Below are 26398 nucleotides of genomic sequence, written 5' to 3'. Positions count from 1 at the left end.
ACCGACACAGTGGGGGTACAGCAGAGCCTGCAAAAGCGGGGGGTGGGGGTGGGGGGACAGGATTTAAAAATGGCACAGGAGAAGTTTGCAAAATGGCCTAAGGACTTTGTGGGTCTTGATTTTTTAAAACCTCAACAAAACAAAACAAAACCCTAGAGCAGATGAAAGAAAAAAGCAGAAAAGTGGAGGTCATCCGAGATGGTCCAAAAAGGGTAAAGAGTGCAGGCTTTTGGTCCAAGAGGACAAGTGCTAGGAAGCTGCTTTGAAAGGACCCTGTAAGCCCAAAGGGAGGGATGACATGTTTACACGGGTAGATGTGTGCATAAAAAGACCCTTAACATGTTCAGTGGGGATTGCCTCCTGAAAAAATATTCCCAGCTCAACAGTGCCAGATCAAAACCTTTTAAAAAGGAGGCATCAAATGTAATGAACACCAGCCCTATAGGGAAGGATCATAGAACTGTAGTGTTGGAAGGGTCATCTAGCCAAAGGAAAAGGGGTAAGTGAGAAAATCCAACATAATGTTATTTATCACCAGGCTTTAATCTGTTAAGTGCCTGGATTTGCGTCTTCAGAATTGCATGGAAACTCCCAGGGCTTAGTCCTGACACTGAAAATGAACAGGACCACTCAACATACCACAGAATATTTGCTCCAGCACTGATCAGTGCCGGACATTTGCTATGCAGGCTTCCTCACAAATGATTCAAGCTGTACTGAGCCCAGGTTTAGGAAAAGGTGGTCAAAGGAGTACCCTGGATTGAAGGCAGGTCAAGCCCCAGAAAAGCCACCCAGACTGGAAAGAACTAACAGTGCAAAGCTTAGGCTTAAGTTAGTTGCAGGCATCTAACTTATGGCCAACATTCCCCCGCTGCAACATCAGGAGAGCTATTTGCTTAATTGTTTTTGGCTGTGCTGTCCTTCGGAAATGCAGAATATTGTTTATGTGACAAGCTCACTCCACTGAAAGAACTTGAAGAGGAACAAAGGATGGAGAAACCCATATGGCTGCAACTGGGTTATCCACTGAAGGAGAGTTTTTTTTTATTTTAAGCACCTATAAATCAAAAATCCTTATCTTAGCCCCAGCAATTTATTCATCGCTAATCTCCCCACATCAAGAGAAAATCAAAAGCCACTCACAGGGCAAACAGATTATGAAGCTACACAGCAACTTCACTCCCAAGGGAATAAATAACCTTTAAGGAGATCGATCTGCACATAACATCAAGGAGGGGGAAAGACCACACACAATCCCACCCCACACATGCTCTTTGCTTGCGCTGTCGGGAGAGTGCAAAGCTAAAATGAAGCAGCCACCACTCTCTCGCTGTCAGGTGGGATTTAAAGCACCACAAAGAATAAAGGTGATGGAGAGGCAACCAACCTCCTTACTCTGCAGGAACCTTAATCTGCATTTTGGGGGGGGGGACTCTTGGAAGCCTAAAAGCAACCGTCATCTTGGGAAATAATTGGAGGTACCGGTAAAGAGTGATAAACCTGATGCATAAAATGCAATGTGCAATCCAAAGCAAGCTATTCAGAAAACAGGTCCCACAAGTTTTGCAGAGTCTCTAGGAAATGTGCACAAAGCTATATCCATTTATGGGAAGAGATGGCTGTGGTGGCAGGGGGATGGGAATAAAAGAGGCCAAGGCTAGGTGTGCATTTGCAAGCTCTGGTTCAGGGGTAGCCAACATGGAGGCCACTGGTAACGCTGGCTGGGGCTGCCGGAGACCAGTTACACATGGAGAGCACAGCGCTGGGTGCCCATGCTCTTGCCACAAGGATTTTCATTCAGCCAATGTGCCACTCTGTACAATGGTGTAGATGACCCTTGGGGGTCTCTTCCAACTCAGGGGTTCTGTGATTCTATGAGCAGGAGACCCAATGTGGTTGTTAAGGGTGTTGGGCTATTGTCTGGTGAGCTACCCAGCATCTCTGGCTATGAGGTGTAACAGGGTTGTTTTGAGGGTAATGTGTTGGGTGAGGGAAGAGAACTATGTACACACTACCCTGAGCTTCCATCGAGAAAGGGGGGCTAAATATGCAATAAATAAATTAAATATTCCCAGTCCCTTCTGAGCTTTTATTATCACTGAGTGATCAGCCAAAGTTAAGCACTTTTCAAGTTACATTTTGTTTTAACAGGAAATAATTTCAGCATTTGCTTGATTCACCTATGAAAATGAATGGGTCTAAAAAATGGTGGAATGGTGACTCTAGTCTGTTTGTTTTTGTATGATAAAGTGGGGTTGGGGAGACAAGCTGGCAGTCTTCTCTCAAATTGCTCAGTAAAAAATAAACCTGTTTCCAATTTGTAGCATTACGGGAAAAGACAGGGCTAACAGATATACAGTATTACTGTGCAGCTGGTACCTAGCTTTTAAAAACTTTATTAATGTTATTTGACAAATAACTTATTTGTGTAGTTGCATCTAGCTGTTTTGCTTTCTTGGGTAGATCTATCATGTCACCCACCACCACCAAAGTTCTGACTACGGGTCTTATGACTGGGTTGGTGAGGGAGAGGAGACATTGCCGTCTGTCCAACAGAGCTGCAGTCCATTTTCCGGTAAAACGAAAATGAGCTTTTCTATACTTGCCCGTAAGCAATTCATTACCCCTGCTGTCTGCACCAGCAAGATTCAGCTGTTCCATTCTGAGGAAAGTGGGCTTTACCACCCAGTGATAATGTGAGAAATAAATATTATTCAACAGCTCAGATTGCAATTCTTTAAAATCGCAACGGGACTGGGAGTCACAAATGCAAAGGCCTAATTCAGCTCTATTGACATCAATGGGAAGCCTTCCCATTATATTTCACAGAGGATCCAGCCCAATAAAAGTATTAGAAAGGGAAAGGGTAAGCAACTGCTTACAAAGTAATTTAATTATTTAAAATAAAATAAAAACCCACTTGGGTACACTAGCTTGCTTCTCATCCGCAATCTATCAGATTTCTACATCTGAAACTCCCAAAATGTTTCCCACGGTGTGGGGAATGCAAAATTGATACAGCACATTCAAGGATGTCACTCCAAGGGGAATTTAAATGCTTTAAAGGATCTAAAACCACTTACTCCCTAAAAGTCCCTAAAATGACTTCTTGGGAAGCAACTGAAAAGTTATGGTCACCGTTCCAGGTATTAGGCGTGCAAAATCTTAAATTCTATCTATTTACACTTTGTCCTGGACAGAACTGATTCTTGCTGTATGTATAAAAGGGCCAAAAAAGAAGGTTGGTGGAGACACATAGCAGATGTGTTCACACGTGAATCAACTTTTGACTCACGGAGACCCGAACAATGAACCCCATTTTCTCTGACTCAAAAGCTTCTATGGGTCAGCATCGATGCATCGCCCAAGATGCCTGCAAGCACTACACAGGTACCACTTGCATTGCTCACCAGTAGTTTAAGGTAAAATCTGGACAGTGCCCCTTCCATGAAAATGGGGAGGGGGGGCATGGGAGGGGGAGCTGCAGGCTAAAGCCCAGGGCAGCATGACCGCCGTGCTTATATCGCCGAGCTGCATTTTGAGAAAGCAGGACAAAATGGCGGGCGGCTCAAGTCGTCAAACCGAAAGCAGCCCGATATGAGAATCATGCCTACAAGCAAAGGAGCTCTTTCTGTGCTGGTTGTACATTTCACTGATCAATGTGCACAGAACCTCTTGCCTTCCCCCTACCCCACTGTATTATTCCACCCCCACCCAGCACTTCTCCTCCCAACATGTATCATAAAGACACAATCAGGCAAATGCGACACTGGATTCGACTGCGATGAGTCCCACATATAATTTGTGCATGCCATTTTGTACAGGCAGAGCGTCCCATGTAACTGTAACGATGAAATGCCTTTGCAAAATCATGCAGTAGTTTATTAGGATCCCAAGTTATCAATTCAGTATCTTTGTTGTAAAATTTTATGGGAGGCTTGGGTTGTGGCCACCCATAACGTTTTTCCAGACTACCGTATGAGCCTTTGGGGCATGGGTCAATTCATGCTTTCTTTCTTTTTAATTTTATTTATTTGTGCTTTCCACCTCAGCCTCTGGATAGGAAAGGCTGACAATCTAACCCGTTCATTATCAAATGAAATAAATATTAAACAAAGATGCTAATGCAAATCTGTCTAAACCTGGTTAAGCTCAAACACTATAATTTTAAAGTCACTTTAAACACATTCTAGCATCCTAGAATGCATAAACACATTCTAGCATCCTAGTCCAAGCAACATCGTAGTCCATAGGACTACAGTGCTTCAGTTTAAGGATCTTTTGATTTGGGCGGCAAAACAGATTGTAAGAATGAGACTCGCTCCTTAAGGAATTAGGGATCCTTAATCGTATATAGCTGAAGCCAAGATTAAAACGTCCTTGCTTACGCTTCTTTTTGTTAAGGGATCATATGAATCTGGTTTCGAGGAAGCCATCACCACTCCTATAAAAGTGCACTGCATTTGACTGTTGCTTGTAAAAAATAATAATAATACATGTTGATGTGGAGACTTTACTACTAGTGGCAGAAATTTTATTGCCCAAACAAATGAAGTCATTGTTACATCACTAGAGCAGGCATGAGGTACTCAGGGAGTGATAAGTCTGAGTTCCTTTACAACTGGATTCTAGGAAAGGAGGGGCCTGATCCTTGTCTCCCATTTTAAACTCATGGCCTCACCACTAAGACTGTCAACACAGGCGCCACTGGTGAGATGGAGACAGGCTAGCTAAGGAGTGTGCCAGGACAACCAGCACACAAGATAACTAGGTATTTAAAAAATCCATAAGCTATTGCCAGCTGTTGAGACAACCAGATGCAGGGGGACAGACACAGAATGGGTGTGTGGCAAGGGTAAAAGTCCAGTGCCCACCAACTGAACAACTGAGGTTCAGATGTTAAGGGGAAAGTCTCATCCAGTACAGTGGGCCTTCCCTCAAATAAGCATGGTTACACCTGCAACACCAATGCAAGTATCTCATGTTTCAGCTGCTCCAGCTAAGCAAAGAGAAAAGAAACATTTCTTTTTATTAAAAAAAAAACCTGCATATGCATACCTTTATATAAAGGCCCGTACTGATCAATTCTTTGTTTAAATTCTTTATATCAATTGCATTTTCCAACTTTCTCTTTAGAAAGTAGCTTGCAAAAGTTATTAACTGCTTACTATATTTGTCAACCAACTATGAGATCTCTTTTGCGTGTAAATAATATTTGCAGCACAGCTTAACTCAAAATGCAATCTCAAAAGGGGTGAGAATTCAGAAGTGAGAGTTCATCCACATTTATGGGCAAAATTTTACTTAGCTCAATTTACCTATGCTGTTGTCAGCATTTCTAGAAACTCGCTAGAGCACCCAGAATACAGACAACATATATATATATATATATATATATATATATATATATATATATATATATATACACACATACTGAAATGGCCCTGATCATTATCAAGAGACTCAAATATTCAAAGTGTGTGGGGCAGGAGGAAGAAAAGAACAAATTTAAATATGAATAATCACAACTCCATATACCTAATGGATCGCAAAATCACCTTTCAAAGTCTTGGTTTCAGAGTATAGAAATTCTGGCGCAAGCACCTTCTCCGATGAGTCATGAGAGAAGCAACAGCAGTGAACTCTGCCAGAACCTTGCTCAAAACAACAAAATAATGCTACATTCATGCAGAGCCTGTGGACTCCAACTGTATTGGGAATCCAGAATGCTGCTAAAGCCAATGAAATGTCAGGATTTCTAAACAATACCCCCAAATCCTGACATTCAGTCAGAGTGAAGAAAGATGCATCATGGTCAGGACTGAACAAATTGACAATTTACCCCAAGAAAACTGGGGTAAGTTTTTTGGGGGGTGGGGAGGGTTAATATAGTTTTTGCTTTATCTACACTTGATCGGCAAGCTCAGCAGGGAGGTTGCAAACCTGATGGTATTTACCTGTGAGTAGCTCCAGAGCAGTGTGGGCCTTGAACCAGCAACCATTAGGTTGAAGCCCTCCTTTGGACCCCTGCCCTGCACCAATTTACACCCAAGGAAATTTCAGGAGATGAAAAAGGTCATGCACCCCACCCCCAAACCAGGCTTAATTAAAAAACCTGGTTGCAAACATCCCCTCTTCTTTTTGCAAACCTGGGATCTTTCCCCTCCAACCTGCCTGCAAGTGTTTTGCAAAACCCTACCAGCCCTTGGCAGTAATGTCTAAGCCCGTTAGCCCTTTACCTCATGTCTCCGTAGGCTCCCGGGTAGCCCTCCATCCACGGGGTGAGCTCCGTCTTGATGCAGCCGGCGGCAGGGGCGAAGGGCATCCTGCCCACTACGCCCCCGGGGTACCATACCTCTGACGGTGGGAGCTCTGCGCACTCTTGCCCAGACGGCGGGCCCTGGCTCCTGGCGTAGCCGAAGGAGGCCGGGGGTGCGCCTTCGTAGAGCTGCCCTTCCTCGGTGAAGAAGGGGTGCCAGCCGGGGCCGGGAGGGCCGGCATAGTGGGGCGCCAAGGCAGCAGGCACGTCCCCGGCGCGCCTGCACTGCGGCCCCCAAACGGTACCGCTGGGTGCGTACTCCAAGGGGCTCTCCAGCTTGATGCGCCCATGTGAGGCCAGGGCCAGCTGGAAGTTGTAGTAGTCTCGGTTCGGGAAGGCTCCCGACGGCTCCTCCAGCTCCGGAGAGCTCTTGTAGAGGCTCATGTGCCCTGGCACGTCCATGGCCAGCGCGCCCTCGCCGCCAGCGCCGCCACCAGTGCCTCCCTCCTCGGCTTCTACGATCTTGCAGCCGCCCAGAGTTAGGGGCCGAGCGTGCGCGCCAGCGAACATGCAGTCGCCGCGGGTCGCCGCCACCTCGCCGACGCCGGGCGCATCAAGCGCTTCCACCGCCAAGCCCATGGAGGCGGAGACGGCTTTGCACAGCTCCTTGGCGCTCTCCCCCAGGTAGTCAGTTTTGTCAGATGGGGCTTCCTCGCCTCCTCCGCGGGGCTCGCTTCCTTCCGCCGCCTGCAGAAGACTGCTCTCACCCAGGATGTCTTTGAAGTCTCCCGGGCAACTCTGGAAAGAGGGGCCTCCTAGCAGGGCCAGAGAGGACGGGGCGGACGCGGACGCGGACGCCTCCCGCTCATCGGGGGGCTGCAGTGTTTTGCTCACCTGGGGCTGCTCCTCCAGCGGCAGGTAAGAGGGCGAAGCCGGGTCTTGCTGCTGGGCGCTGGGCTCTTGCAAGTGGGACCCCGAGGAAGATGACCCCGCCGTCGCGGACGCCGACGCCTGGTGGCTGGGGCCAGCCTCCTCCCGCAAGAGTCCAGGGCTCTGGAACGCTTCGCGGACACTCTGAAACAGGTTCTGGAAGGCACTTCGAAAAGCTTTCGCCGGCGGCCGAGGATAGACTCTGCCCAGACCGACGTGCACCTCCATGATCTCTCCTGTGGCTGGACGGCAAGGGGTGTGGGGGTCTGCCTGGTGTGTTTTTCTCTGGCTCCAGGTAGGTTGTGGAGACTCCTCGACTGGGCGGGGTGTCAGCTGCGAGAACCGGGCTTTTCTACCAGCTTCCGACGGCGACCAGCAGGGCCATCCCTTGGGCCGTCGGGGCACGCGCGAGGCGCTCCGAAATTGGAGCAGGTGCAGTGTCAGTGGTGTGCCAGAGAAGAGCCGGTCGGCCCTGGCCGCTCAGGTCCGACGCCCCCCGCCTGGGGAAAAGCAGAAGTCAAGGCGCTAGTCCGCCGTTTTTGTTGTTCTTTTTTGTTTTTTTCAACTTTCCCAGCCGGAGCAAAGACGCAGCCGTTGGCAGTTGTTGCTGTTGCAATTGCAAACTGATGCCTCTCTCGCAGGGGTGAGCTGAGGTTACAGCCGGGAGAGAGAGAGCGGCTGGAGGAGAGAGAGCGCCGCGGCCCGCACACCCCCTCCTTTACTTGCAAGCTCCGCGGACGGACGGACGCTTTGGAGGCAAGCCGGGCCGCCCGGAGAAGGTGAACCCGGGCGCGGAGGGAGGGCGGAGACGGAGGCTGGCGAGCCGGCAGGCCGGGGAGGAGCAGCGATGCTAGTCGCCCAATCGGCGCAGCGGCCGAGGAGATCCCTTGGATCCGGGGCGGAGAGATCGGCAACAAGTCGCGGTTGGTGGGATAGAAGCAGTAAAAGTAAGTGGCTTCCCTGGGCTGGCCACGCCGCGCGCTCCCGCGCTCGGCTCCGCTGCTGTCGCCCGGCGCGCCTCCGGAGGATCGTGGACAGGGCGGGGGAGAAGGAAGCCGGTCCGCCTTCGCTCGGGTTTTATGCGTTTCCCTTCCCGCCCCTTTGGACTCCGATTCCGGGGAGGAGATTGGCTCTGCACTCTCGCTCCGCCTGAAAGCGCTGCGCCGCGCCTTGCTCGCTCTCGCTTTCCCCTGCTCGGCAGTCTGGCTCGATGGCCTCAAGAGATCTCAAGCCGCGCTTTAACTGCGTACAGCGGGCAAGGTTGCGCCGATCCGGGGCCGCTCGGCACTGCTGTGCCTTCTTGGCAACTGCTCGGCACATATGCATGCCGAGTTCCACCACGTGTCCGACGCCGGAGCTTGCAGAGAAGCCTCTCCACGCAAGGGAGCGCGGGTTCAGAGCTCACTCAAAGCGCTCGCAAAGCCTCAGATACCGATCTAGGGATCGCTCAGCAGTAGCGAACGTGCGACGCCGCTGTAGTCGCTACAGCGCTATGCAATCATAGTGGTGCTTCATAATGGTTAGAGCGTGGGACTAGGACTTGCGAGACACTAAGATTCTAATCCCCACACTCTGCCATGAAGTTTTGAGTGCAGCATTGGGGGCCAAGCACTGCCTCTCTCAGTCTTACCTCACAGGGCTGTTGTGGGAATTAAATGAGGGGGAGACTTGTGTGTGCTTCTTGGAAAAACCTAAGGTTGGATATAAATGCTCTAGCCATCCAACCAACAGCAACATCTGGAGCGTTGATTGCTCCATGCACTGGGGTGTTCCAGCAAATTGGGGCAAGGCTTGCAACTTGTGGGGTGTTTCCAGGTGGCTGCATATTGTAGGGTGGCTGCTCCAATGGCAGGCGTTCCTTAAAAACCTCGTATTGAGTTTTTGTTACATGCAAAAGCATATATAGACACTGAAATAAAGCAGGTAAGCAATGAAGAGAAAGGGAAAAGGCATCACAGTGAAATAGCAACAGCAAACCAGCCTTCCTAACAAGCCTGGCAAATCTGGAACTACCAGTATAGTGAGTGAGTGAGTGAATGTATTTCTATGGGTTCGTACACATTTCTGCTTGTCCCACTCCTCTCCTTGGGAAAAGGATTCACTGCTGATTTGGAGCAAATGTCAGTTGGTTTTTCTGTGGGTTGACATTAGTTCCAATACAGTGGTAAAGAGCGGGTTTTCCTGAAGAAAGTGGTTGGGGCAGGTGGAATACCTCTCAGACCTGTGCACGAGTGGTAGTGTGAGCAAGCTCAGAATTTCTTTCCATTCAAATGAATTCCCAAAGCAGCTTACAGACAACAAGTACCGTGTATTTCGGGTCTATTGGCTGCAATAAAGCTCTTTCTGTGTGTGACAATAAATAGCAAGAACAAAACGGAACATTAAAGGTACAACGTAAGTCATAAAAATTAACAAATCATCAGTGAAACAATAGCAATCTATAAAGCGCTATTAACAAACCAGCAACTAAAAAATAAGCTGAACACCACATCTGCAGCTCAGGACATATTATATGACTCCTTGTAACTAGCTAATCTGATAATGCTGATGCTCCTTACTTAGACCTTGCTGCTTTAACCCATGTGTAAGTATGCTCATTCTCTGTGCCTATTTTATGGTTTGTTTTCCTCTTTTTTCCAATTATCACCTGCTGTTACAATTGTTTTCTCTGTTCTATATGCAGTCATACCTTGGAATCTGTTCCAGAAGTCCATTCGACTTCCGTTCGAAAACCAAATTGTGGCTTCTCATTGGCTGCAGGAAGCGCCTGCAGCCAACCAGAAGTCGCAGAAGCCCCGTCGGACGTTCGGGTTCCAAAAGAGTGTCCACAAACCGGAACACTCACTTCCGCGTTTGCAGCGTTTGGGAGCCAAAATGTCCGACTTCCAGGGCATTCGGGATCCAAGGTACGACTGTACATTATAAAATGAAAATAAATACTCTGAAAGAAAAAAAAATTAGACACAACAGCAAACCGGCATAGCCCCCCCAAAATTGTATTTCCCCGATTATCAAATGGTATTGAAATACGACAATAAAGATTGAGAAGCCAGAGGGATTAATATAAGCAAAGAAAGGAAACAAATCTGCATCGGGATTCTCAGGTTGAGCCTCCTCCCCAGACCACCCACCTGCATGTCTTTCTTATTTGTTTATTTATTTATTTATTTATTTTGCAGCAGCCGTGCTGTGTCTGACTTCTGTAACACTGGAACTCATGGGCATCCAATGAAACTGAATGTGGGAAGATTTAGGACAGATAAATTTCTCCACACAATGCGTAGTTAAATTATGCAACTCCCTCCCACAGGCAGTGGTGATGGCCTCTAATTCAGATGGCTTTACAAGAGGATTAGACAAATTCATGGAGGATGAGAGGGCTGTGGATGGCTGCTAGCCATGATGGCTATGCTCTGACCTCCATTGTTGGAAGCTGCAAGGCTTTTGAGCACCAGTTGCTGGAAATTGAAGGAGGGGAGAGTTGCAATGGCACTTGTATCCTGTTTTACCACAGGCATCTGGTTTAGGGTTACCAGAAGTCCCCGGTTCCCAGGGAGAGTCCCCAGATTCACCAATCTGTCCCTGGACAAAATATGTCCCTGGATTTTAATTAATGTCCCCGGATTTATGCCTGGGGACTTCCGGTGAGGCAACATGGCAGGCACCATGGCAGCGAGCAGCACTGGAGGTCCTGGCCACTTCAAAGTTGCAGCCAGCCAATCCGCTGGCTGGGGGGGGGGGGTATTTAAACCAAGATGCGAGCCAGAGAGATTCTTTCTGGCTCACTTGCTCAATCAATGCTCGCCCCGAGCTGCCTACAGCAGAAGAGCCTGAGGCGCTCTTCTGCTGCGGGCTCCATGCGCCCGAGTTGGGGGTGGGAGAGAGGCATTGAGGCGGTGAAGAAGAGGAGAAGCATAGAAAAGAGCTGTGCTACATTACGAGACAGAGAGATGGAGCGTGGCGGCAGCTTCTCACGGGAACAAAGGGGCGCAAAAGCGAAGGCTGAGGGTGATGCTGGGCTTGAGGGCATCCTAATCAAGTTTGCAGATGACACCAAATTGGGAGGGGTGGCTAATACCCCAGAGGACAGGATCACACTTCAAAATGACCTTAACAGATTAGACAACTGGGCCAAAGCAAACAAGATGAATCTTAACAGGGAGAAATGTAAAGTACTACACTTGGGCAAAAAAAATGAAAGGCACAAATACAGGATGGGAGACACCTGGCTTGAGAGCAGTACATGTGAAAAGGATCTAGGAGTCTTGGTAGACCACAAACTTGACATGAGTCAGCAGTGTGATGCAGCAGCTAAAAAAGCCAATGCAATTCTGGGCTGCATCAATAGGAGTATAGCATCTAGATCAAGGGAAGTAATAGTACCACTGTATTCTGCTCTGGTCAGACCTCACCTGGAATACTGTGTCCAGTTCTGGGCACCACAGTTCAAGAAGGATACTGACAAGCTGGAACGTGTCCAGAGGAGGGCAACCAAAATGGTCAAAGGCCTGGAAACGATGCCTTATGAGGAACAACTTAGGGAGCTGGGTATGTTTAGCCTGGAGAAGAGAAAGTTAAGGGGTGATATGATAGCCATGTTCAAATATATGAAAGGATGCCATATAGAGGAGTGAGAAAGATTGTTTTCTGCTGCTCCAGAGAAGCGGACACGGAGCAATGGATTCAAACTACAAGAAAGAAGATTCCACCTAAAAATTAGGAAGAACTTCCTGACAGTAAGAGCTGTTTGACAGTGGAATTTGCTGCCAAGGAGCATGGTGGAGTCTCCTTCTTTGGAGGTCTTTAGGCAGAGGCTTGACAGCCATTTGTCAGGAATGCTTTGATGGTGTTTCCTGCTTGGCAGGGGGTTGGACTGGATGGCCCTTGTGGTCTCTTCCAACTCTGATTCTATAATTCTATAAGAGGGCTGTGTGTGAGTCCGCCATTTGTCCACCTCTGATAATGAGACACCACCACCGCTAGTTAAATCTCCATAGAGAATGCACATGCCCTCCAGTGGTCTCCCAGTTGTGGGAAGCCAGTGCCTTGTGTGTGTGTGTGTGTGTTTTAATGTGTGTTTTCCCAAGACCAGCAAGTGCCTTTACTCCCACTACTCCTATAGTCCAGTGGTTTTCAACCAGTGTGTTGTGGCACCCTGGGGTGCTTTGAATGATGGTCAGGGGTGCTGCGGGCAGCCCTGGCCTCTGTCCCTCTTTCCTTCCCTCCCTCCTCTGATGCCCCCCAAAGGTTTGTGTGGCTGTTTGCTGCAGTAGCCCTGGCTACAAGCTCCGCAGGTGAATGGTGCCTCTGGGGCTGGCCAGGGGGTGCTGGCTGCCAGGAGCTAAATAAGCAAGCAAGTGGGCGAGCCCAGCTAGCCAATCCATCAGCCCTAATTTTATGGCCTAATTTTATATGTTGTATTTATATTTTCTAGGAAAAAATGCCTACTTGGGCTCTGTTTAAATTTCTTCCCATTCTGTGGGCAAAACAGACAAAACCTGCTTAAGTTTAGGTCCATTTTTTCTTTGATTTCTTAAAAAAATATGAGGCATGGAAATGGGAATACAAATCTAATGAAATATCTTTCTGGCGTTTTCTTTTTTTCAAAATCCAGAGAACAAGCAAGTAAGAAATGTTTGCCTTTTGGAAATCCTCCTGGTAACTCAACCAAAATTCATCTGCAAGGTGCGTTTAAATGCAAGATTTTTAACTTGGGGTGGTGCTGTGTCCCCCCCTTCTTTCTACCCACAATTAAGCTACACATTGACTTAGGATCCCGTCTGCTTGTGATTATCCTAAAGATGACCTCTTAGCCTTTCTATTGACTGCTGCTCGTATGGAGATAGCCAGATGGGCTGAACATTGATTCTTGATATAACCGAGTATGTTCAATAGCATTGGCTGAGAAACCAACATGCCAGGTGAGAGCAGCAAAGGGCAAACACAATCCATATTCCTTTTATAACATATGGCAAATGTTTAAGGAACACATAAATTGTTCAGACTGTGGCATGAATCCACCCAACACTCATGGGAAAATGTGGTGTGATCTCTTAGAGTAATCAAATTAAACTTTAACACATGGCACGATAAAAGTCTGTATTTTTGTCAGGACGAGTTACTTGCTGTTTGCTGTTGTAACAATTGTTTTGTCAGACTAGTTCAGCAAAGTCCTCTCTTACATTCTAACCCTCACTGGGTACAGGATCCCAAGAAATGGGCTCAGGACATCATCCAGACGGACCATCCAAACCCACAACATCATTATCTGTTGAACCCTGAACCTCAAGCATCACACATTTTGGTGATATAATTTGCTTATTAAATTGTTATTACAAAGGGAGCTGAGGATGTTTAGCCTGGAAACGAGGAGGCTGAGATTTGAGGGCTATGCTCTGCCCTCCACAGTGGGAGGCAGCAATGCATCTGAATGCCAGGTGCTGAGAACTTCAGGAGGGGAGCATGCTCATGTCCTGATTATGGGCTTCCCATTGGGGCATCTGGTTGGCCACTGTGACAACAGGGTGATGGGCTAGATGGGGCAGTGGCCTGATCCAGAAGGCTCTTCTTATGTTCTAATAATTCATAGAGGATAAACTACTAGGCATGGTGTCTATGTGCTTCCTCCATGGTCAAAGGCTGTAAGAGCACCCTCCCAGCCTGTGGTTTCCAGCAACTGCTATTCAGAAGCATTGCAGCCTCCGACTGTGGCAGCAGATCAGAGCCGTCATGTCTAGCAGTTGCCAGCAGCCCTCTCCTCCATCAATTCATCCAAACTCCTTTAAAGCCATCTAGGTTGTGGGGCATCATTTCCTCCAGCGGGAGCAAGTTCCATAGTTTTAACTATGTGCTGTGTGAAGAGGGACTATAGCATGGCAATGGCTCAGTTAACAAGGAGCTTGCGTCGGAAAGGCAGACACAAATGAATTGTCTCGGAGCCTCTCTCCATTTCAGTAAGATGTGTGCGGAATTTCAGATCGGAATGACTTTGCAGTTCCAACTGCTGTGATTTTGTGCAATAAAGTTTACTGTGTGTGGTAAGGACTGCAGAGGGAAAATATGCTAATTTTCTATATCATTTGCATTCAGGACTAGGGGTGGGGGGAAATATCCCCCAATTTATTGTGAAATGCTTTACCCCAGTCAAAACATATTTTCTCTTCCTCTGTCTGAGTTCAGTTCTAATACAATCCCACTTGTCAGAATCCAAGCCTTTGAATGTCCCAGAGCAGGTGTAGCTAAACTCTTACGTGCTGGATTGAATCTCTTTAAAAAGCAGGAAAGGGCTATTGAAACTAGAGGTACAAAGGGGCCTCTTTGTATCATAAACTAATGCATCTATCCATCCATCCTTTTCCCCCCTATGGCAGAGTGACATACAGTTGTTTTAAACAAAGAAGCCATCTGCACATTGAAACCAGCATAAGTGATCAATCTAAAAGGACAGTTCTGGGTTGTTGTAGTTGCTGTGTAGTTGCTGGTGAGAGAGAGTAGGAAAGTCCATGGCTCACAAAGAGACTGTCCAAAGAGCCCGAAGAGGACCTCCTCTGGGGAGGGTCTCCTCACGAGCCATGAGGACGTTTCCAGAGTGCTCCCCACTTACAGACATTTCACTTATGTCTGTGGGTTTGGAACATAACCCCCATGTTAGTGGGGACTCACCTGTATGTAATGAGGGCACCAGGCAGGGTTCCCCAGGGAGAGCATTCTACAAATAGGGAGCCACCACCCAGAAGGCCCCACTCTTGTGTTGTCCCCACAAGGGGCACATGGAGAAGAGCATCAGATAACAATAACAGAATCTCGGTTGATTCCTATGGGGAAAGGTGGTCCTTGACGTATTGGGGTCCTAAGAAGCATAAGGCTACCTGGTATGTCAATGGCAGAAATATTTTTCATCTTCGCATCCATATATATGGCCTGAATCTCACACTAAGAATCACCATTCCCCAAAGTTCAAAGCACTTAGAAGACTTGTGCACAGGCCTATGGCATAAGTTTGACATAAATTTGCATTGCAGGTGGTGTGACTAGATGATCCTTGGAGTCCTCCCAACTCTACAATTCCATTATTCTGTAACATTTGCATGTGCTGATTTGTTTGTATATATGGAAATCTAGGCTCAAATTGTATTTATTAAAAAATATTTTCCGGCTGCTTTTCTGGCCAAATGATCACTTACTACAAGCACCCTCTTCATACCTCTGTGGGTTCTGGGAGACAAGCAGGGAGGGCACCTGGTCTTAGCAGGGGTGGAAGGCTCCCTGGCTTCTTCAGCAGCCTGCCTCATCTCTGCCTCTTGCCCCCCCCCCATGCAGCCTCTGCTTCTGCCTCTGGACTGCTCTCTGCCACAGCCTCTCCCTGCTCACTAAACCCTGTTACCTCTTCAGCTTCCGACACCTCCTCCTTACAGTCTGTTCCCTCTTCTCCTTCCGACTACTCGTCATAGTCCCACCACTAGCTCCCTGGCTCTGAGCCTTCTTCCCTTGGGGGGAGGGTGTCCCCAGCTGGAGCTCCCAACATCCCTCAGCATCCAGCTAGTCCATGACAGGGTTAAAAGGGTTAACATTCAAAAAATTAAAAGAAGCAATAAACTAAAACACACCAGCATTCTAGATCCCTGGGTAGGTTTGCCTAAGATTTTAATCCTTGTGCTTTAATCCTGATTGCAGGCTTCCTGTTGGAGTACAGTGGTACCTCGGGTTAAAAACGCTTTGGGTTACAAACGCTTTGGGTTACAAACTCTGCTAACCCGGAAGTTGTTGCTCCGGGATGCGAACTTTGCCCCAGGATGGGAACAGAAATAGCGCTGCGGCGGCAGGCAGCAGCAGGAGGCCCCATTAGCGAAAGCGCACCTCAGGTTAAGAACAGTTTCAGGTTAAGAACGGACCTCCGGAATGAATTAAGTTCGTAACCACTTGGCCTCTGTGAAAACAGCTGGATTAGAGACGGGCTATTGGCCTGATCTAGCAGGGGTCTTCTTATTTTTTTTATATTTAATCTGTATGCATTATTTTTTACAAATGTGTTTTTTCCTTCTTCTTAATAGCAGTAATAAAACACTGAACATTTCCTAACCATTACACTTTGCCAAAAGCTATTCTCACCTACTATCTGTTGTATTCATTTCTCTTACAACAGTTTGTGTTGCGCTGATTACTGAGCAAATAGGGTGTTTGCCCTTTCAGGCAAAGATGTACCAGGAAGAGATATAAAAATGCTCATCTTGTAAACAATGTGAGCAAACTTTTGAGCCCCAGTTTGGTGGTGGGTGGAAAGCTGCATATTCAGACACATCCGAAGCTGCCTTGTAGCGAGTCAGACCCTATTGGTGTCGATGCTGTGGAACCCTCCATCACAGGCTCAGGTTGTATATATGTGTAGATAAACAATATAACATAAAGTCAACACAGTCTCTGCTGTGCCTCATCCAGGAAGTGAACATGAATCCTGGGTAAACACCTGGAACCCCTGGAATCTCACATTGCTGTGGAGGTTGAGGTGGCATGCAGCTGTCTGCAGTCTCTCCCTAGCCTTACTGGAAGATGCTGACGACGACGACGACAACAACAACAACAACAACAACAACAATTTATTATTTATACCCCGCCCATCTGGCCGGGTTCCCCCAGCCACTCTGGGCGGCTTCCAACAAAATATTAAAATACAGAAATCCATCAAACATTAAAAGCTTCCCTAAACAGGGCTTGCCTTGAGATGCCTTCTAAAGTTCTGGTAGTTGTTGTTCTCTTTGACCTCTGGTGGGAGGGCGTTCCACAGGGTGGGTGCCACTACCGAGAAGGCACCCGAATAAATACTGAATAAATAGTTATTTATTTATTTCACAATTCAAAAAATAATTCAAAAAAAATATTTATTTCATAAAATACACCACTTGATTGTCAAAGAAACAACCCTCAAAGCATCTGAGGAGGAGGGAGGGGGGGAAGCAATAAAATTATCAGCTAAAAATAACTTATTTAAAACATTAAAACAATAGCACCACCGGTAAACTAAAAACAGATTAAAGCTTTCAGATTAAAGATATCCTACATGTCTGCCTAAATAAAATAAAATAAAAATCTTTTTAGCAGGTGCCGAAAAGAATACAGTGAAGGCAACCCGCCTGATGTCAACACTGCCTGAATTCAACACTGCCGGATGTCAACAACAACAACAGGTGCTGCCACACTAAAAGATCAATTTCTTCCAAACGTGGAATAAGTATTATGTGCCAGTTGCTCAGATTGAAGCGGTCAAGTGGCTATATACAGGGTAAGGTGATGTGTTTGCAAGGCATATGTTCTACCACTGAACTACAACCCCAGGACCACAAATATTTCCCCTCCCCCTTCTGCTACCCACCTCAGCCTAACCTACCCCACAAGGTTGTTGTGGGAACTACATGGGATGGGGGGGGGGAGAAAGAGCCATGTATACACCACCTTGATTATTTATAAAATTTGTATACTGCCCATCACCCGTAGATCTCTTTTTTTTCAAATAAATTTATTCAATTTTCCAATTTAACAAATTAAAATAAAAAAAGAACAATCTTTTGTACAAAACATCTTATATTTCCCTCTTACATCTTGCCCTGCTGAGCTAAGACTTCCTCCCCTCCCTTCATGCGGGTTTCTTGTTAACTCCGTTTTTTGCAGTTCCTTTTTACCCTTTTAGTCAATTCGTAGGATTTATTTCAGTCCTGCAAGTGTTTTTAAAGATCTACAGTTTTTCTCCATATAGTCCACATATTTACTCCAGTCCTTTTGAAACTTCGTCTCACCTTGGTCACGGATCTTACAAGTCAATCTAGCAATTTCAGCATATTCCATCATTTTCATCTGCCACTCATCGATTGTTGGTAATTCCTGTAATTTCCATTTTTGGGCTAATAATGTCCTAGCCGCGGTTGTCGCATACATAAACAGTACTTGATCTTCTTTTCTAATCTCTCCTCCTATTATTCCTAACAAAAATGCTTCTGGTTTTTTTGGAAAAGTATATTTAAACATCTTTTTCAATTCATTGTATAACATCTCCCAAAATCTTTTTACCTTATCGCATGTCCACCACATATGATAAAATTCACCGTCTTTGTCTTTACATTTCCAGCATGCTTTATCACTCATTCTATACATTTTAGCTAGTTTAACTGGTGTTAGGTACCATCTATAAATCATCTTATATATATTTTCTTTCAGGGCAGTACATGCTGTAAATCTTAAAGTTTGATTCCATAATTTCAACCACACGTCATATTCAATATTATGCCCAAAGTCCTTTGCCCATTTAATCATCACCTCTTTTGTCAACTCATCTTTTGTATACCACTCTAACAACAGATCATACATTTTTGACAGAAGCTTTGTTTTGCCTTCTAGCACTTCTATTTGAAATTTGGACCTTTTATCCTCAAATCCTATTTTCCTATCTTCTCTAAGAACATCATTTATTTGATGGTATTGTATCCATCCTGTTAATACCTCTTTAATTTCTTCATAGGGTTTCAGTCTCCAGCCTTTTTCAGTTTTTGTCAGAATTTCCTCGTACGTGGCCCGCATCACCCGTAGATCTCAGGTCAGTCCATAACATAAAAAAGCAAGATAAAAAACATAAAATACATAATAAAAACAATAACAAAAATCATCTTCCTGGAGAAAAGGATGGGATATACATTCAATAAATAACTAAATAAATGGCATTGCAGGGCTGGCTTCTCACTGTTATTATTATTAATTTATTCTCCCTCAAGTCCCAGGGAGTGTTACAGCATTAAAGCAAAACACTGAAAATCGTTTAATGCAACCTACGTACAATCATAAAAAAGAGGAAACTTAACCAAGAAAAGGATACTGTTGCATTTATTTCACAACATTTAATATACTGATTAATGCAGTCGTTTCTAAGCGGTGTTCAGTGAAGAAGAGAGGAGGAGGATAAAGTCAGTTAAAATTCACCAGACAGTCGGGAGCAGCTTACTTAAAATGCCTACTGAAATAAAAGGAAGGCTTTGCCAAGCACGTGAAGTTCAACAAGGAGGTCACTTGTCTGATGGGAGAATGTTGCACAAGACTGGGCCCACCATACTAAACACATTGCAAATGCTACACTTTTTACCCTCTCCCTCTGAACCCCTCATTTCCCTGATACTATTCACCAGCTCCATCCCTCTCACCTCTCTCCAAACCTCTGATCTCATGTTCTCCCCATGCTGTTCCTACCTTCTGCCCCTAAATTGGAAGGAATAATAATCATTTATTATGCTACAGGTGTCAGATAAAACCAGTTCCATGGTTTTTAAGAAATTGATCTTTTAGTCTGTTGAGGCCCAGACTTTGGAAATCCCTGCCTATTGAAACAAGGCAGGTGCCTTTCCTGTATGCTTTTTGGTGCCTGCTGAAACGTTTTTGTTTAGGCAAGCTTTCTAGATATCTAGAAGGCGGCTGTGCCTTAGCTGATTGCCTGGAGAAGACAGAGAAATGCTACTGGGTGACAGAGAGAAGCTGCAACTACTCAACACCTACTTTGCATTTGTTCAACTGCGGAGTGTTTTCCCTTGGGAGGTGGTGGACTCTCCTTCCTTGGAGGTTTTTAAGCAGAGGTTAGGTGGCCATCTGTCGTGGATGCTTTAGCTCCAATTCCTGCATTGCAAGGAGTTTGACTAGATTACCCTTGGGGTCCCTTCAAACTCTACAATTCTATGATTCTGTGATTGTTGGTTTTAATTTTTTGAAAGTCTTGTGTTTTTTTTTACGAATCATTTTATTGCTTTGTTCTCTCTGTAAACTGCTTTGAGGTGTTTTTTTATATATATACCATCAAGCGGTATTTAAACTTTAGAGAAAAAATAATGTTCTAAAAGTTTTAAAGAGGTTTGTTAACTTCTTTTTAAAAAACCAATGGTATCTACATCAGCTACTGCCACCACTGTTCAATCATTCCCTGTCATAGGAACATAAGAATGTGAGAAGAGCCTGCTAAATCAGGCCAGTGGCCCATCTAGTCCAGCATCTTGTCCTCCAAGTGGCCAACCAGGTGCCTGTGGAAGCCCCAAAACAGGAATTTATTTATTTATTTATTTATTTATTTATTTGTTTGTTTGTTTATTTATTTATTTATACCCCGCCCATCTGGCTGGGCTTCCCCAGCCACTCTAGGTGGCTTCCAACAAAATATTAAAATACAATAGTCCATCAAACATTAAAAGCTTCCCTAAACAGAGCTGCCTTCAGATGTCTTCTAAAAGTCTGGTAGTTGTTTTTCCCTTTGACATCTGGTGGGAGGGCGTTCCACAGGGCGGGTGCCACTACCAAGAAGGCCCTCTGCCTGGTTCCCTGTAACAAGCACTCTCCCCTCCTGTGGTTTCCGTAAGGTCATTAGAAGAGCCTGCTGGACCAGGCCAATGACCCACCTTGTCCAGCATCATGTTCTCACAGTGGCAAACCAGGTGCCTCAATGGGAAATCCACCAGCAGGAATTGAGCACAGGAGCAAACCCTCCCCTCTTGTGGCTTCTAGCAACTGATGTTCAGAAGCAGTTCTGCCTCCAGCTGTTACGATCTAGTGTACTTCTGCTTTAGTCAGAATGGAAATACACAGTCAGGGTAAAAATAATAGCACTCTTAGAATATCACACCACTGTGGCCAGAATCCAGCTGCGGAAAGCTGCATCCATTGAACCAGCTCTTTTCTTGTTGCATGAGGTCACCGCTAGTTGTTGCCTCAACCTCATCAGGGGAGTCTGGCAGGGCTTGTAAATCAAAGACAGATGTTTCATTTGTCAGAAGCATCAGCAAACCTGAGGACTTGCTGGGGGGGAAACAGGGGGGAACCACAACACTTCCCCATTGTGAAGTCAGTGGGATTTCTCGCAGTCTGAAACTTAAGCATGTGCTTAAGAGCTTTGCTGGACAGCTGCCCAACTGGATATTTTCAGGGAACAGAAAGGGTCATTGAGGCAAGAGAGAAGAGGATCTATTCCCATACCCCAGCTAATTCCTTTCACTTGTTTATTTGTATCTTTTCTGATGCCAGGTGCTAGTTGTCAATGCAGCAGGTGCAAAGCATTTTGGGATAATGAAGCTTGAGACAGGCTCTCAGCTTGAACCAGACCAGGAAGACACTTAGTTCACAATCCTCTTCCCAAGATGCCTCTGGGAAGCAGCAGATAGAAGTGCATCACATTTCACTAGCAGCTGGATTTTGGATGTTTGGCTTGGTTTACTTATGCAAAGCGTTTGTAGTCCGCCTTTCACTGAAAGGATCCAGACAGAAAAGACAAAACATCTGAAAACTAATGACATAAAGCAAAACATAGCAACCCCCAATCATTTAAGAAGGCACAAATAAAATCACAATGCAGATTCTCTGTCCCCCAAATAAAGACTGTCTTTGAACATGGAGGTTCTGTTTAGTTGACATGGCTGGTTGGCAGAGCTCATTTGACAACAAAGAGAAACTGAGCCTTTAGTTTAGTGTCACCAGCCCAGTCCTTTGGAACACCCTGCCACTGGGTGCTTTCAGTGCCAACTTTTAAAATGCCTGCTAGAAACCTTTGTATTCCACCAGTCCTTTTTGTGGGAGATATGCAGCCAAATCTAACAATGCATATTCTGACTATGGATTGGACAGCATGACCCTTGGGGGTACCCTCCAACTCTCTGATTCTATGATCAGCTCTTCAAACAGCCTCAGATTTGATGTATGGGTGTGTATGTGTCTTGTTTAGGAGTTCCCTCCATGCCCCCCATGCCTAGAGATTCCAACAAGCTCTGCCCCACCTCCTTACAGTGGAATGAACTCTTCTGAAAAGTGGGGGGCTCTGCATCATTGGAGATTTTTAAGCAGTGGTCTGTCAAGGATTATTCAGCTGTGATTCCTACACTGCAGGGGATTGGATTAGATGAACCTTGGTGTGAGAGTCCCTTCCAACTCTACAATCCTATGATTCTTTAGCTGAGCCTCCTGCAGGGTAACAACTTCATATATCCCTAGCATGCTTGTGTCTAGTTAATGCACGAAAGGGTTAAAGCCCATAGAGTGAGCTGTCCTGCCAAACATAGCCTATGTCACTTCCCCTCACCATGGGAGGAAATGGGCAACAAGCCTTTTGTGGACTGTCTACATGTGAATTTGGTGTGTGAGAAGTTCTGACCTCTTATCTCCAGCAGCATAGCTTTAACCAGCCTCTTTTGTTTCAGACAAGAATGGAGTCTGAAACTAACCTTTTTTTTGTATTCCCATAGCTTAGTAACTTTTGCCATTCTGTAACCAAGCAACATTTTACTGCCTGTGCAACTTTTTCTGACTGCTGTATGGTAAAGCACATGAATCTGACCTTTGAAGAGTTCGCAACGAAACTTTTTTATAACTTGCCAAACGTAGTCTATCTGTATGCTAAGGAACTGACATACTTTTGAGAGAACCATTAAAAGTGGGATACTTTTGGAGTTCACTGGACAGGCACATTTCAAAGGTTTTACAGCTCATGTAAGTATTCCTGTGCTTTTCTTTGCTGCATGTTTAGCCATGTTAAATCTCTGCTGGGGTTCTTTCAGTAAAGAGTACTTGCTCCAAACTTGGGTTGTGACTCTCCAACCATTCCTGCATTGCAGGGAGTTGGGCCAGATGACCCTTGGGTGTCCTTCCGTACTCTATGATCCTTCTCCTTTTCCTGACAGCCTGTTTAATCAACACTTCATCTCTTTACACTGTTTTTGGCATGCACAGTTAAGCAGCAAACATCTACATAGAGGGAGCCCCTCCACCATAGATTTCCAAGAAAAAAAGCTCCTGTTGCATGACTCCTTGCTTTCACCCACAAAAATAGGTTTTGAGAGCAACTGCACATATTCAAAAAAATAGCAAGCGTATTGATTTCAAAGGGATCTAAGTTCAATCAGTTACTACACAGATGTTGAATCGTAAAGTTGGCAGCTGGTGGCCAGAAAGTGTCTGTGGTTCGGTGGTTGGAATGCCTAGGACATATGGGTTCATATCCCTCTCTCGTCACACTAGAACTCATGGACATCCTGTGAAGCTGAATGCCAGAAGAAATCAGGGCAGGTGAAATAAAGTCCTTCTTTGTGCGGAATATAGTCAAACTATGGAACTCGCTCCCACAAGAGGCAGTGATGGCCACCAGCCTAGATAGCTTTAAAAGAAGATTAGACAAATACATGGAGAGGAGAGGGCTATCAGTGGTTACTAGTCGTGATGGCTGTGCTCTGCCTCCCCAGTGAGAGGCAGCAAGTCTTTCCAATGCCAGTTGCTGAAAACTTCAGGAGTAGTGTACACCAGCAAGCAGGATCCAAGCACAAGAGCTCTCTATCCTTCTGTGGTCTCCATCAACTGGTATTCAGAAGCATTTCTGCCTCTGCTTGTGAGGACCTCAGAGCAAATCCGTGCTTCTTGATTTATCTTGGTGCAGCGGCTAGTCGCCATGGAGAGTTTCAAAGCACAGGATGAAACCGCAGTTGTGCTGAGGGCCTTTCCACAGTCGTGTATCTTAGACATTTCTTTCAGCAAAGCACAACAAAGGAGCCTTCTTCATTTTGCTGCCAGGCAGCCTGTCCAAGAACACAAAATCCCTCTTGAAGTTGATGTGAAAAGATGATGTATTTTGAGATTCACTGACAACAAATCAGAGGTTGCAGCATTGTCAGTTCAGTGTACCTGCCTTTATTTTTCAAAGCGGCTGGGCTGAGGCAGTGTGCGATGTAGTGGTTAGGACCTGGGAGACGAGGGTTTAATTGCTCCTCCTCTCATCTATGAAATCTACTGGGTGTGATCTGTCAACAGAACCTAACCTTTAGGATTGTTGTATAGTATTTGGGTATCACCATGGCAAATATTAATTGTATGTCATTTCAAAATAATTACACTATTAAATTTGTGGTACTCCCTCTAGAAAAAAGGACTGAAATAGTGCAATTTTCTGAATCATATGCAGGATACTTCATTTCTGATAGAACTAAATAAAAGCTAGGACCAGTGCTTTCCCCCCCTGGGGGTACTCATGGGTATGTAGTACCAGTACCACTTTTTCTACAAGAAAAGCACTGGCTACGACTAAAGTTTTCCCAAAGTTTATTCCGTCTCAGCTCCATCAACACCATATCCAGACAATTCTTCCATCTCTCGCATTTATGATTCCACCCTCCCCTTCTCCTCCAAACCCTTGAAAAGGAGCAATTTCTATTTCACAATCTGCATTCTCTCCGTCTAACCCCTAGCCTCAGACAGCAGTGAATGGCCTTGATCAAAGCATTTGACGCTTCTTCCACGATGACCCTTATCTTCCAGAGTGATTTAATAATCAGACCATCTGTCTGACTATCACCAGTCACCAGTAATTATCTTCTAGCTGATAGAGATGGTCAATCTGCCATTTCCTTCTCGCGGAAGACCCCAACAAATACAATTTTAATTTCTCCCATTTTAACGTATCTTCTTTAAAAGTTCATTTATCTTCATTAAACCAAAGTTTAATCTCTTTGGTACCCCAATATATCTGCCTTTTTCATTCAAGAATATAACTTCTGGCAATATATAAGACAACTCCATTTCTTTTCTTTAATCCTGCAGTGGTAAAATCCTCCCCTGATTTTGTTTGAATCCAAGATTTTATATCCTTTTTTCTAATACAGTGGTACCTTGGTTCCCAAACTTAATCCATTCTGGAAGTCTGTTCCAAAACCAAAACGTTCTAAAACCAAGGTGTGCTTTCCCATAGAAAGTAATGCAAAATGGATTAATCCGTTCCAGACTTTTAAAAACAACCCCTAAAACAACAATTTAACATGAATTTTTCTATCTAACAAGACCATTGATCCATAAAATGAAAGCAATAATCAATGTACTGTACTATAAAATAAATAAGACAATATTGTAGATGATAAAAATTAAAACCATGTTTTCCCTTACGTGCACTGATGATTGTCATTGTTTGGATGGGGGTGCTTTTATCCATTCCTGCAGTCACAAAATCAATCAATCAGTAGCTGAACTGGGTTCCACACAGCCACAAAAACAAGTCACAAAAACGAAGTCACAAGCCATAGTCACAAGTTAGTCCCATAAAACAAAGAACAAGTCACAGTCACAAAAACGAAAAAGCCACACAAACAAAATTGCAAAAAACCCAGCTAAAACGAAAGCTCCAAATATCACCTCTGTGTTGTGTGGGTGCTCGAGACTCAACAGCCGACAGACTCAACAGGAAGCCTCTGATAAGCAGCGGGGGACTCAATTTACAAATGGAACACACTCAACAGGAAGCAGCGCATGTTCAGCTTCCAAGGCAAAGTTCACAAACCAAAACACCTACTTCTGGGTTTGCAGCGTTCTTAATCCAAGTTGTTCATAAACTAAGCTGTACTAAAACCAAGGTATCACTGTATGTGTATCTTGCAAGCAAATTAAGTCCAATTTCAGTTTATTCAAATAATGAAATATCTTTCCCCTCTTTTGCAGAGCCTTTGTTCCATTTGTATTCCACATTTGAACTGTGTACAGTGGTACCTCGGTTTATGAACACAATTGGTTCCGGAAGTCTGTTCATAAACTGAAGCGTTCATAAACTGAAGCGAACTTTTCCATTGAAAGTAATGGAAAGTGGATTAATCCATTCCAGACAGGTCCGGAGTACTCAACCTGAAGCGTACTTAACCCGAAGCATGGGTGTAATTGGTTCTGGAAGTTTATTCATAAACTGAAGCATTCATAAACTGAAGCGAACTTTCCCATTGAAAGTAATGGAAAGTGGATTAATCTGTTTCAGACGGTCCGCGGAATACTTAAACTGAAGCGTTCATAAACTGAAGCGAACTTTCCCATTGAAAGTAATGGAAAGTGAATTAATCCATTCCAGATGGGTCCGCGGCGTTCGTAAACCGAAAATTTATAAACCAAGGTGTTCATAAACCGAGGTTCTACTGTAATCCATAGCCAGGCAAGTTAATTTGTCATATCCATACCAGGAGGCCCCAGTCCCGCATCTTAATTTGTATTTCTTCCATATCAGATATATAATCTCTTCATAAGTTCTCTTGTTTTCTGTACTGTATTAAGTAGGAATCTTTGTTGTTCAAAGGAACACCACCATTGGATTCTTTTCTGCTTAAGTATGCCTGTCAGGAAAATATAGTCTTTTCTTTTATTATCAATGGGATTTCTTTCAACACAATCATGTCTGTATAATCAATT

The 26398-nt window shown here is 45.1% G+C and overlaps 1 protein-coding gene across 1 annotated transcript in view; it reads right to left on the bottom strand.

Annotated features, from left to right (window-relative positions):
• AR (androgen receptor) overlaps positions 1–8215 on the bottom strand; it is a 217283-nt gene extending 209068 nt beyond the window's left edge. Inside the window, exon 1 of the mRNA XM_035113210.2 lies at positions 6240–8215. Within this exon, the coding sequence (XP_034969101.1) occupies positions 6240–7417 (1178 nt within the window). The 5' untranslated portion in view covers positions 7418–8215. The remainder of the gene's footprint in view (positions 1–6239) is intronic.
• Between the last annotated feature and the right edge of the window lie 18183 nt (positions 8216–26398).

Source organism: Zootoca vivipara, chromosome Z, assembly GCF_963506605.1.
Source record: "Zootoca vivipara chromosome Z, rZooViv1.1, whole genome shotgun sequence".
Lineage (NCBI taxonomy): Eukaryota > Metazoa > Chordata > Lepidosauria > Squamata > Lacertidae > Zootoca > Zootoca vivipara.
This window is presented reverse-complemented; position numbering and strand designations above follow the sequence as displayed.